The 12550-nt window shown below is 51.5% G+C and overlaps 5 protein-coding genes across 5 annotated transcripts; 2 read left to right on the top strand and 3 right to left on the bottom strand.

Moving 5' to 3' along the window:
• Nucleotides 1-755: 755 nt before the first annotated feature.
• A1O5_00227 (uncharacterized protein) lies at nt 756-1820 on the top strand (the record flags this gene model as incomplete). Its single annotated transcript, XM_007740847.1, has 1 exon — nt 756-1820. One exon carries the CDS (start codon nt 756-758, stop codon nt 1818-1820), a length of 1065 nt encoding a protein of 354 aa, XP_007739037.1.
• Nucleotides 1821-3679: 1859 nt separating this feature from the next.
• On the bottom strand, nt 3680-4864 carry A1O5_00226 (uncharacterized protein; the record flags this gene model as incomplete). Its single annotated transcript, XM_007740846.1, has 1 exon — nt 3680-4864. The coding sequence occupies one exon, from the start codon at nt 4862-4864 to the stop codon at nt 3680-3682; it is 1185 nt and encodes a 394-aa protein (XP_007739036.1).
• A 524-nt stretch (nt 4865-5388) lies between these two features.
• Nucleotides 5389-7507, bottom strand: A1O5_00225 (uncharacterized protein; the record flags this gene model as incomplete). Its single annotated transcript, XM_007740845.1, has 3 exons — nt 5389-6288; nt 6613-7351; nt 7410-7507. The coding sequence occupies 3 exons, from the start codon at nt 7505-7507 to the stop codon at nt 5389-5391; spliced, it is 1737 nt and encodes a 578-aa protein (XP_007739035.1).
• Nucleotides 7508-8294: 787 nt separating this feature from the next.
• On the top strand, nt 8295-9333 carry A1O5_00224 (uncharacterized protein; the record flags this gene model as incomplete). Its single annotated transcript, XM_007740844.1, has 2 exons — nt 8295-8910; nt 9017-9333. The coding sequence occupies 2 exons, from the start codon at nt 8295-8297 to the stop codon at nt 9331-9333; spliced, it is 933 nt and encodes a 310-aa protein (XP_007739034.1).
• A 377-nt stretch (nt 9334-9710) lies between these two features.
• Nucleotides 9711-12032, bottom strand: A1O5_00223 (uncharacterized protein; the record flags this gene model as incomplete). Its single annotated transcript, XM_007740843.1, has 6 exons — nt 9711-10708; nt 10762-10885; nt 10933-11066; nt 11116-11280; nt 11328-11611; nt 11659-12032. 6 exons carry the CDS (start codon nt 12030-12032, stop codon nt 9711-9713), a joined length of 2079 nt encoding a protein of 692 aa, XP_007739033.1.
• Between the last annotated feature and the right edge of the window lie 518 nt (nt 12033-12550).

Here is a 12550-nt window from a genome sequence, read left to right as displayed (position 1 = left end):
TCGTCAAGCCAAGTGAGAAGATATCCAAAAGGTTCCAAAAGGGAATAGGAAAAGCAAGAGATTCCAAGTTAAATGTGTCAGGGAAAAAGGCGAGGTTGGAAGATGGCCAGGATCTCTTATGAGAAAGTCTTCTCACTTGGATGAGGAGATGGATCTGAGATCTCAAGGATGTAAAGCGACAGCAATTTAAATAACGATGATGAGATGGAACGAGACGAGGTCCTCATCTGTCGCCCTGGGCCCAGCCTCATTCATTTGAAAAGTCGGACTCGATGGATCGGGTCGACCAACGATAGAAACTTGCCAAGCCTCACGTGACTGTCAAATTCATCGCTCGACGCACTCTACACCCTCCTTGACCCTCCAAACCCTCCAACCACCAACTTCTCCGCGGCACCAGTGGCACCAGCGGCACGAAGCATTAGTCTTGCACCTGATCCCGGTACTCGAAAATCTATTGGGATGGCACATTCCAAGCTACTCGGCCCTGTGGAAGCTTCTATTTGTTGGCCGCTGGCTCGGGCAACGCCCTCACGCCTTTTGCATTACGAAAACGGTGGTCAAGCTGCTGCACTTCATCCTGTACGCGGAGATTTGCAATTTGACGGCGTATCGTCTGTGATTAAAAAGGAGATTAAAGCAAAGAGCTCTTTCAATTGAACTTTTGTAAGTGATTTTTCTCTTCTGTGGAGGGGCTACTTTTTGATGCAATATCGTCACGACGCTCTTCGCCTCAGCACACACCTGTCTCAGCCATGCCCTCCAACACACTTCACGACGACTATCCATGGACATCCCCCGATCTCCCCTTGGTGGTATCCGCACCTATGATGAAAATCACAATGGGGCGTCTGGCAGTCTCTGTCTCCGCAAATGGCGGCATTGGTTTCCTGGCGGGCGGATTCGACCTCTCATCCCTCCTGCAGAATCTTTCAGAAGCGGCAGAATACGCGAAATCCACCAATGTGCCCCTTCACGACGGGTTACTGCCCATCGGCGTGGGTGTTCAAAACTGGGGTAGCTCCCTCCCACTGCTGATCGAGGCCCTCGAGGCACATCCCGTCGCCGCAGTATGGTTCTTCGCGCCCAAACACCTCTGCGATTTCCTCGACTGGGCGAAATCCATCCGGCAGCTCACCCACGACCGCACCAAAATCTGGGTCCAGGTCGGCACGGTGGCCGAGGCGATGGAAGTCGCCAAGACGACGAAACCAGATGTCTTGATTGTGCAGGGTTCCGATTCGGGTGGCCACGGGCTCGCGCAGAGAGCGAGTCTGCTCACGCTTCTACCCGAAGTGAGAGACGCGTTTGACCAGGAAGGCATTGATATCCCTGTTCTTGCTGCCGGCGGAATAATGGACGGAAGAGGGGCTGCCGCGGCGTTGGCCCTAGGGGCAGATGGTGTATGTTTGGGGACCAGGTTCCTCGCGTGTCAGGAAGCGGTCATTGCGAAAGGTTACCAAGACGAAGTGTTGCGGGTCACCGATGGCGGCACCAGTACCGTCGCAACCACCATTTACGACGTCGTTAGAGGGATCCACGGATGGCCGCAGGCGTACATTGGCAGGGGCGTGGCGAACCGGACTTATCTAGACGCAGTCTACGGCGGCATGGGAGACGCGGAGAACGTGGAGCTCTACAATGAGGCGATCAAGATGGGCGACGCCGGCTGGGGTCCCGAAGGGAGGATGACCGCTTACGCAGGCACGGGGATAGGATTGGCCAGAGAGGTCCTCCCGGCCGGAGATATTGTGAAAAGCGTACAGCAAGAGGCGATCCAGGTTTTGCAGAAGTCAGCTTCGAGATACGACAAGAGGTGAATGAAACATGAATGAATTTTTCTGTGTCTTTCTCTCTCAGTTATTGAATCGACCAATCGATCGATGCCCAGATGGTCTCGAATTGCTTTGTTTTCTTTTGTTTTCGTTTGATCGGCGAGGATAGGTCTGTGCGTAACTGCTTTGAGCCACCAACCTCAAGCTCCTCGCGGAGTTTTTTTTTTGGGCATTGTATACAGAGTATTGCCTACGTGTCTTCAATCGACTCTTATCTCCAAGAAAACAACGTGGACGGGCTGTGTGCACCCTGTTCCGGCAGTGACGGCTTCTTTCGCTGTTTGTGTCGCCGCCACTTTTGAGCGCGGTGTTTTTTTCTTTTCCCGAGAACATGGTGTTTTCTTTTTGCAACACCTAGTAGTATGCTCAAGACGCTGTCGCGGGGACCGGACCTTCTCCGCCGGGTATCAACTATGTCCAGAATCAGCCGATCGGCTATGCAAAGAGTAAGTAGCGCGCAGATTTGGAGCAGCGCGGATGTGATTGGGTTGGAGGAAGGAGAAAAGAGAGGGAGAAGGGAAGAACTCGGTTGATGTAGGCTTGTGGAGGGGGAATCCCCTCCGTCGACTGCGAAGAAGTGTGTACCGATAGTCGAACACACCGCTCCCACGTACCATGCAGATGTTATTCCCATTCAGTAGGATCTTTGGTAATCGCGTTTGCGCGCCGGTGTAGTCGCTGGTTCAGCAATGTCAGCCTTTGTTCGTTCAAAAGGTGCGGCCAGAGATGAAGTGGGTGAGTGGACGAAGGTATGCCGATGAAGGTGAAGGGGAAGAAGAAGAAGAAGACCTACAACTCAATCACGTCTTCAAGCACCATATCTTCACACACGAGAACAAAAGATGCACAGTTAGCTGCTGTACCCCCTTGCTTCGCGCTTTGCCATATTCGATTTCTTGCGTATGATATCATGCCAGTGTAGGCAGCGGGGTGGATGACTTACTGACATAGTCGTCGAATCCGATTAATGTACCAGCGAATTCTGCCGACCGGGAGATGAAGTGTTAGTTAGTCAATGCATGGAATTGAGATTGGAAAATGTAATGCACGTGTCTCGGGCCAAGGATGGAGGGGGAGGTTGAATCTTCACCAGATCCCAGTAAGAAGACCAGATTATATCCGTCGGCAAAGACATCGATGGCTTGCCCGGGAATCCTCATGTACGATGGACTGAGTTGGGAAGCCCGTACCTTTGTCGCCCTTCATGACGATCCAAATCCTCGAGCCGACGCACTTGTCGATCAATTCTGCCACCCGGAAATGTGGTTAGCTTCTGGCTATCGCGAGCCTCCGCCGAGCCGAGATGAGACATGTTTGAGATACAGATGGGATAATACCTAAGGGGAGTAACTGTGACGCCATGGGCGGCTGTTTAGCGGTAAACATGGCTTCGTAGAGAAGGAGGAAATCTGTGGTCCTTGTATTAGGACGTATTCAGCAGACTATGAGCCGGGCTAACAAGGTCTCGAAGAGGATCATGAGGTCTGTGAAGGAGGACGTTGTGGAAATCAAACACTAAAATGACAGCAGTCGATGTCGAGGCTGTGAGTGAGAAGAGCCTTGCGCCAAGGCCGGAACGGCAAAATATGGAGCCGGCCGAGCCACGAGCACTGAGGCAGACGGTTTATCGGAGGTGGATTCCGTGGGAACTGATAGCGCAATTCAATATGAGTATGATAATCTCAGTGTATTATGTATACCGATTATAATTATGAACGGGATCCTGAATTTTTTGTTCGCCATAGGCTTGCCCAACGCCGCGCTTTTGTTGCATATTGCAACGGTGTTTCGGGAAGTCAACCCCCGCCGAACCAAGCCACCTCCACGCATCATATCCAATATCGTTACTCGTCATTCATGATGGTGGAATTATATTTGCCTCTCGACCAGTCCCAAGGGTCTCCTCCTGGAACACAGAGACCCAACCGCCAGAAATAGTCACGGTGGGCAAAGAAGAGTTGCCAAAATTTGTAGCGCCGCCCTATCGCCCACATTTCCTCGATGCCGGAGGCCGCATTGTCAGCTTGCCGGGTCGCAGTTCTTACCTTCTCGGTCGAGACGCTGTCGGCAATGCAAGCGGGATCCTCGTCGCCCGCGCAATGCTGTACATCAGCACGAGTGGGAGGCAGCGAGGGTTTGGAGATGTAGATCTCGCCAGCGTGCATTCTGTAACCCCATTCTTCCAGTGGCAGAAGCGGGACTGGATCATCCACATGTGTCACTCTTCGGTATGTCCACTCATCCGGTTTGGTGGTGTTCAGGTTGAAACGTTTGTCAATGAACTGATTCAGTGCTAGATTCCCAACCCGTGGCTCCCCAAAGGTTGTGACACGAGGCTGCCATCCTCTGGCTTGAAACTCGAGAGACGCCAACGCTGCAACAGCCCCTCCGAGCGAATGGCCTACCAGCACCAGTTCATAGTCTGGATAGTTTTTCAGGGCCACTTCCACATGGGGGATAATTGTGCAGCGTGTGTTTCGCCAAGACGTCATGAAGCCCGAATGAACAGTGCAATTGGGACACTCGACCTGAACCACACTTCTTTTCTCCGGTTGTTTCAGCAATTGTGGAAGTATCGAGCCCTTATCATTCTGCGACCCGTCGGTAGTGCAGAACGAATCATTATCTCTGTCGGAGGGGAAAGGAGCATATTCGGAGGGGTTTGTGGACAGGTCTGCGATGGTGTTCGCGATGGAATATGTCCCCCGAAAGGCGACGATAACTCGTTTCGGGAAGGGAGGGTGCGACAGGGCGATGTAGCCTGAGGAATCGGACAGAAGAGGACCGGTGTTCCAGGTGGTAACGAGTTCGAAACCCTCGAAGTCGCTACATCGGCTCAGGCATTTGAATGGCTTCTGTATGCCAGTCGTCCCGACACAGTAGGATATGTCGACAATGCGAGCGAGCTCTTCTAGGGACTCAAAGGTCCGCTGGGAGATTTCTTGGTCGCTTGCCAGTACATGCGCCGGAAACGCTCCAGCTGCCGCTATTAGTGCGCATACCCAGAAACCAATCCGCAGGCCGAGCATTGGAAAGTGCGATCATGCAGGAAAAGACAGTGAAGTGGTCGCGCCGTACATAGGGAAGAGAGGGCAGGATGAAGCCCGACATCCATCATCCATATCTAAAGGGGAAAAGAAGCCAGTCGCATGAGGTCCGGGCGGGTGCGGCTTTGGGGACCGAGGGAGAAAATCGAAGTCATTGTTGTACTCACATGACATCTGACGTCACAGCCCTTCTGACCCCTTGTTCCTGGCGGCTGCTGCCGTTCCATCCTCCATCCTCGCCTCCATATCCACTTGCCGGGATTCCACGAGGCTACCGGCAATTCTATCTGACACACCTATCTCGGTCTTACGATCCTAATTGTACAAGTATGGAGATACTGGCCCGATGCGGGGACTTCACAGCACGCATTCCGACGGGGAAGATTTCTTACTGGACCAAGAGAATTGTACAAGCAACGAGCGGTCGAGGAGAGGAAGGGTACCGGGGGGGTTTGACCCAAAGATCTTGATCGTATATAGTTTCTGATTGCGGCGAGGGCAAAGACTCAGAGCTGAGTCCCTCCCTCCTCATCACCGAGACTCTCGGAATCACTGACTTCATCATCTTCGTCGTCAAAGTTCGCAAAATCATCAGCTTGTTCTTCGCTGCTCTCATCTTCTTCGTCCTCGTCATCACTGGGCAATGACTCCTGTTCTGAACTTGCATCAAGTGAACTCTCACCACTCATTGCCAGTTGTTCGGCCTGCCTTTTGCCGGGCATCTCACCCAGCCGGCCTTCCCTCCCTTCGATCACTTCTGTCGAGGCATCGCCGTCGGTTCCACCCTCTCCCTCTTTCTTTGGTGGCGGTGTGAACCAAGGAATCTTCCCACGCAGAAAATCATTTAGAACCATCTTCGCAACGCCATCCACATCGGGTTCGCCGCCTTTCAGTAGCCTCCCACCTTTTCTCGCCAAAATGCTGAGCAACTCAACTGGGTCGTCGTTATAATCTGCGGCTTTGATATCGTAGGTCCGCTCAATATGTCGGGTCTTCGTCCGCCGTAGAACAGCCTCAACATACTGTGCGGGATGTTCGACATTCTCCACACGGACCACCCCACGTAGGAGGATGTCTTCTTCGGTGTCGCCTTGGCTGGGTGGAACCACCCCAGGACAATCGATCAAATAGATTCTCTTCATCAACGTGATGTATTGCCAGACTTTGGTCTCGCCTGGAATTGGAGCAACGGTACAAACTCGTTTCTTTCGCAGTGTATTGATGATCGAGGATTTGCCGGTATTCGGGTATCCAATAAAACCCACCGAGATTTGTTTTCTCGATGAATGGAGCGTTGAGAATTGTCGCAGCAACGTGATCAGCGAACCTTTCCCAAAGGAGTTCGTCATCGATGCATGAAATGCCAGCGTAGGATATTCTTTTGAGAGCAACCTGGTCCATTGAGCCTGAAATTGTGGGATTAGCACCGTTGTGTGAGACATTACTAAGAGACGTGCTATAGATAAAGAAAGCAAACCTCAACTCAAACGAAACACGCCGTGCGCTCTGTGACGGATATGCTTCCAAGACGGATGCATTTGTCGGAAACCACCCGTGAGAGTGGCGAGCGCGGCTCGATGTACCAAAGCTGTAACAGGCTCCTTTCATTGAAGAATAGTTGCGAGAGAACGCAGAAAGGAGCCTTGACTTAGCGATGGAGCGGGGAATATTTCTTCGCGTGTCGATGTGTAACTCCCAGAACTTTGAACAGAAGAAGGACAAGAACTCACCGCTATGCTCGTCGGCACCAAATCGCATTTGTTCAGCACGAACACCAAATGCTTATGTGGTGCCTCCTCTCGGATGTATTTTTCCACGCTCCGACACCTTGTGCCTTCGGGATCTCGAGCGTCCAGCACATGAATAACGACATCGGAGGAGTCAATGACCTTGTACAGTTCGTTCCATATCCTTTTGCTTTGGCCTTTCGAAAATATCGGTTCGCGGGCACTGGTGAGTTCGCCGTCTTGTTGTCCTTGCATTTGTTCGGCCGTTTGCCCGCTCAAGAGCTTGTTCTCTTCGAGGCGCTCGAGGTAGTCGTCGTGCATTTTCACCGACTCGTCAGCCAAATCTGCAACAGAGCTTGCGCTCAGCTTCACACGCTTTCGCTGTGACTTTGGTCCAAAGGTGTCGGCGAATGGAGCAGACTCCACCGCAATCTTCGCTTGATGTTGTTTTATCCCATTCTTAGTATTCTCTGCGTCCCGAATCAAGCTCATGGGTAGTTTGTTCGTCTTAAGAAGGACCTGGTAGGGATCGGCTGCGCGCTCTGCCACAGCCTGTCTGAAAGAGTCCAGCGCATCTTGAGATATGACTCTCGTATTTCCAAACCACTTTCGATGTGGCTCCACTCGGGCCTTGGGGACTTCGCGGGACTGGTACGAGGCTGCTTTCGTGATCTTCCCCTCGGCATTCCGCTGAGCTTTGCCGTCTTTCAGCATGTTCAAGGTCTTGAGTTTTTTGGCATTGCTGAGAATGGTCCGTTAGTATTGACCATCCAAGTTGTGCCCACCCGCTCTGGACGCACCGATAGAAGTTCTCTCCCTTGACTTTGACGTTTGCCATTCCGTCAGTCGATTGCCCCTGCCGCTCACGGCGGGCGGCTTCTTTCTTTCGAGCACCCATCTTCGTCCAAAGCGCCTCTGGCGAAGGGAGAACAAAAGCAAAACGCGGGCGAGGCCTGGCGGTTTAGGAGTCCGTTCTGGAGGAATAATTGGCAGAAAAGTTGAAATTTTCGGTTGAACTTCGGTGGAGCGACTCTAGCCCAAGGGCCCTTGGGCCTTGGCAGCGAGGCTGTAAGTGACAGAGGCGAAGAGATCAAAGAGATGTAATGACCGTCAGGCTGCAACCCCTTCTTGCCCCTTTTGTCATTTCCCTCAACCACCAAACCAGCTGGCAAACCATCGATCTCTTTGAACACCGCCGCCGCATCTTGATCTAGTCTACGAGGTACCGTATTTACCCTCTTCAACTTTCTAAATCATGGATCAGAGCCCCCGTGGGAGATGGTCGCCACAGTGACTACGGCTCTTTCTTCCTCTGGAAATTGGAAACGTGTTGCGAAAATAGTTAGCGAGAACAAGAGCCCTGCGGAATGGGGACGCTATGCCAGAGTTGAGAATTTAGGTCGCGTGTGTTTCGAAAAATATATCACCCTGTTTATCATGAACGATGGAAATCTAGCCTCGTTGGTCTCGGTACTGGGTGAGCATTTGACGATGCCACTGTTCATTCTCCCCGCCACGACTCTTTTCCAAGTCACGCCACCCGCAAACCCAACATTCGACATTCTACCTGATCTATCCTCGATCGAAATAATGTTATATATACCTCTTTCCACTTTTTACCGTGCTCCAATCCTCGCTTGGAGAATTTCACATCTTTTTGCAAGATCCTGAAGTGGACTTACGGGATGGCTCGTACTCGGGCACAATCACATGCAAGCGTAAGGGGCGAAGCTTGGAGTTCGACCACCAAGGAAAAGCCTTCCACAGCAGCATATAAACCAATCAGTCCAATCAGAAAGCGCAAGTTAGGACATGAAGGGTTACCGCCCGAAAAAGCGAAGAAGAAGAAAATCGCTCGAAGGATAAGTCCCACCCGAAAGGGTGGTGACAGTCAAACCAAGGGAGCAAAAGAAGACGCTGAGATGGCAAATGACAAAGCGGTCGAAGACAAAGCCGCGATTAATCAGTCGATCACGCATGCTAAACTTGACGCCCTGATCGCAAAATACGGGCAACGTCCGCTTTCTGATGTGGATTTATCGTCGCCGAATCAGCCAACGCCCGAAACCATCCTCGCCCATATCTTGAATGCGCTCTTGTCGTCTGCACGTATTTCGCACAATATTGCCAAACAGGCCCTGCGAAATCTGGTCAGCCGAGCATATCATGATTTTAGAACGCTGAAAGCTAGCACCTGGAAGGAGCGCGTAACGTTGCTAGACGAAGCAGGGTATGTCCGATATGATTTCAAAACTGCTACAGAGCTGGGAAAATTGGCAACCTGGCTAAAGAACAAATATGGTATGATGGAAATTCTCGAGCTACTCCTCCACGATTGATACCGTCACTATATCATTCCAGACGTGGATAATGTTTTCGCAGATTAACTAACAATCTTACATACTAGGCTCCGACGCGACCGAAATTCTGCCCGTGGGACATGATCCGACAACAAATCGCAATATCCTCGCGAAGCGTCTGATGGAGATCAACGGACTGGGGCCTCTTGGAGTCGAAATCTTCATCTCCACTGTCCAGATGGTCTGGCCTGCCGTTTGTCCTTTCATCGCCAGCCGTGATTTGAAGGTAGCCGAGCAGATAGGGCTTGGCAAAGACGTGGATGTGATCTACGACCTGTTGGGAAAGGATCCTGAGAAGATGGCGAGACTGAGTTCTGCGCTTTCGACCATCAGACTAGAGAAGCATGTTGGAGAGTTCACATGACACAATGCGATCTGCTGGGCAGGGGACAACCGCCGGGTAATCCTACACAAGGCTGCCGACTCCTGACTATGCCTAGGAAACCTTTCCTCCCACCGCTTGCGGTTTACAGACGATGTCTTGAAAGCTACTTCGTTATGATCGTGTATGGCTGTGTGTCCGTGGATAAATTCTAACGCCACATAATTCATCTACGAATCGCTGCAGGAACTTGATTATGCAAAGAATATCATTACGGTAGATCCCGGTTCTGTTTATCAACCAAGGTTTCGTGTTGAGACAATCAATGTCACTGTCAAATCATCTCCAGGTGGATTGTTGCGATTCACCCCTTCTTGTACCAATCTTTCCAAGGACCACATTCGGGTAGATAAACCCTTCTAGAAAGGTCCATTCCGATCCCCGCAAGCCCTACCAAGCGTCGCCCTCCCGCTCCGAATGTAGCAAACCTTTTGCTTTGCGCATGCCGTGGTAGAGCAGCTCTCTGTTACCACGCTACTCTTAGTCTCCAGCAAGTTATACAACTCCACCAAGGTCTGGTTGGTCAGCATGCTCCTCGTGACGCCGTCCCAGAAAGTCGCGTTCAATGGAGCACTGCTGGGCCAACATCCAGAGGAGCTGTTGTGGGCGGCTGCCATGGAATAGACAGCTCTGGCATCATATTCGAAACGCCACTCGGGTGTAGTCCAGCTGTTGGCCTCGCTGACGTTGGCAAAATAAGTTTGGATGCCCATGATGGAAAATGTAGACGCGTCGACCTGGTAAAGTTGATATCCCGCATTGTTCCCGGTCAGAGGTGTGATCGAAGGACCAATGTATCCAACTGTTAGAGGCTTGGAGTAGTCGACCATGGTCGTGTTGCGATACGTCTTGCCATTCATGGTGTAAGTGCTATTGGGCAGGAAATCATAAAATATTTGGATCTGGTCTTCGTGGGTGTGGCCGAAGAAGACACCAGCAATGGTTGCTGGGGAAAATCGCACCACAATGCTGTAAAACAGTGCAGAGGGGTTTAGAACGGCGTTGCTCCCATCGTAGCCTGAGGGCACGTGTCCAATGATCCACGCGCGTTGACCTCGAGCTTCGCATGCCGCAAGCTCAGATGCCAACCACGTTAAGACGCCAGCGGTATCCGGATTTGTGACGTTCCAGTAGTTGAAGATGTTGTCGACGTACCAGAAGTCTGTGTTGATCGAGATGATGCGAAGACCTTGGGCGGTGGTGTGCGCATAGGCACCGTAGTGCGTAGAGGCATATTGTTGCTCGGTACTATTGATCCAACCCGAATTACCCCAGAGGGAGGAGAGGAGCTCATAGTTCCACCCGAATGCATTGGCAGAAGCGGCAGTCAAGGTTCCTGGATTGAGGCTATTTTGTGCTGTCACGGAAATGAGTCGATCCGTCGGTGATTAGAGGCAGAAGTTAACTTACTGTTCCACGCTTCCGGGATAGAGTCGTGGTTTCCTAGAGTGGCATAAACTGGAATGTGGCCCAGTTGAGCCTTGAAGGTTTGATAGGTGACCGTTTCTTCGTATTCGGCATATTCGCGAGATATCTAGCGATATCAGCCCTCGCTCCCTGTGCTTTGATACTAGTCCTTACCTGGTCATCGTTATCGTGTGACAGAATGTCGCCAGTAAAGATTGTGAACGAGACGTTGCTCAAATTGAAAAACTGATGCATACTTGTAAACGAGCTTAATGCTAGATCGGGAGGCGAGTCGCAGTAAAGATATCCTTACCGCAGTCAGCAGGAAAACGGTTGCATTAGGGCCGGAATACCTACCGAAGCGTGAGGCTGGAACACTGGCATTCGCAGAGGTTGTCGACAGATCATCATTGGTGGCATACGGACGGCAGCAGAGGTATTGAGAACAGTTTGCCTCACTTCCAATATCGTATCGCGGGTCTAGATGCCAATCTGAGGTGTGAAGGACATTGATGGACTTGCCTGCACGTTGTTAAGACGCGGAACTTCTATAGGCGTGCTGGTCTCACCTGACGGTGCTGGGGCTTTGCTGGCATTAGCTGGCTTGGGGCTAAAATATAGGTTCTCTTCGATGCCGATTGTCGGAGGCTCTGGGCAGACACCCCAATTGAAATAGCAGTAGTAAGTCATGTCTCCATTTGCAATGCTCATCTTGGAAAAGAGCTGAGCGTAATAGGCTCCTGTAGCACCGCCTCCAGACGAGTAAGGAATCGAAGTGTTTAGAATGCTTCCGTATTCTGCTGCGCAAGTATCGGCGTAAATGTAGTCCTGCACCGTCGGGACAGCCTCGCATCTGCTGAAACTTAGCACTGTTCACGCAATTCAGCGCGCATCACTCACATTCTGATCAAGATATTGACAAAGTTGTCGACCGGCAATGTGATTGCCGCCAGGTGCATCAATTCGGCCCCCGCAACACACTGAGAGCAGTTGCTGGAAAATGTCGTGGTGTTAGCAATGGCATACAGCTCAGTAAAAAACATGTCCTCTAGGGCTGAGCTGCCATTGATTGGTGTGATTGGTGGCGGGACTGATGAGACAAGATCATATGAGGGGACTGGGCCAGAGCCGTTGTAATAAAGCACAGGTCCATTTCCATTAGGAATTAGATTTGTATCAGTCGTATTCAAGGCTTGAGCGGTCGAGTTAATGGCTGCATGCACGAGAGAAGCGGAGCCCAGTAAGAGCGCACCGCAAACACAACTCAGCATCATGATCGCTAACAAGTAGAGACGAGGCTGCCTCAGGGAGTCGCAGGGATAGAGGGGGTTCAGAAACCTACTTGATGCTAGGATTCTCACCTTTAAGCTACTCGGCGACGTCCTAGCAAGCTTCTGCGAACGACGTAGTGATAGCCTCGCATGGCCAGGCAGCTATCAGCATTGACATACAGAGTATGGTCAAGAGCACCAATAATGAGGCCCAAGTCAGGCACGCGAGCATCAACAAAACAACCTTGGAACTTGGGATGCTCGAGGTAGCGAAATGCTTAGCGAGCTTGCTGAAGCTTGACTTGCTCCTCTTTAGCTTGGGCCTAACGAGACAAGATGAGAGGTCCCGATACGATGGCAGCAACATGCACGAGGACGCACGAAGAGGCGGGACAATCCAAGCTACCAGTGCGACGTTGGAACAAGGAACAAGGAATGAGGAACGAGGAACGAGGAACAGCGTGGCTCCGGTTATCGATGCCGGTCACGTGTACCCAGTATCGCCAGGTTGCTTTCAGCCC

This window comes from Cladophialophora psammophila (assembly GCF_000585535.1).
Source record: "Cladophialophora psammophila CBS 110553 chromosome Unknown aczJe-supercont1.1, whole genome shotgun sequence".
Classification (NCBI taxonomy): domain Eukaryota; kingdom Fungi; phylum Ascomycota; class Eurotiomycetes; order Chaetothyriales; family Herpotrichiellaceae; genus Cladophialophora; species Cladophialophora psammophila.
The sequence above is the reverse complement of the archived record's forward strand: the minus strand, read 5'-3'. Positions and strand labels throughout refer to the sequence as shown.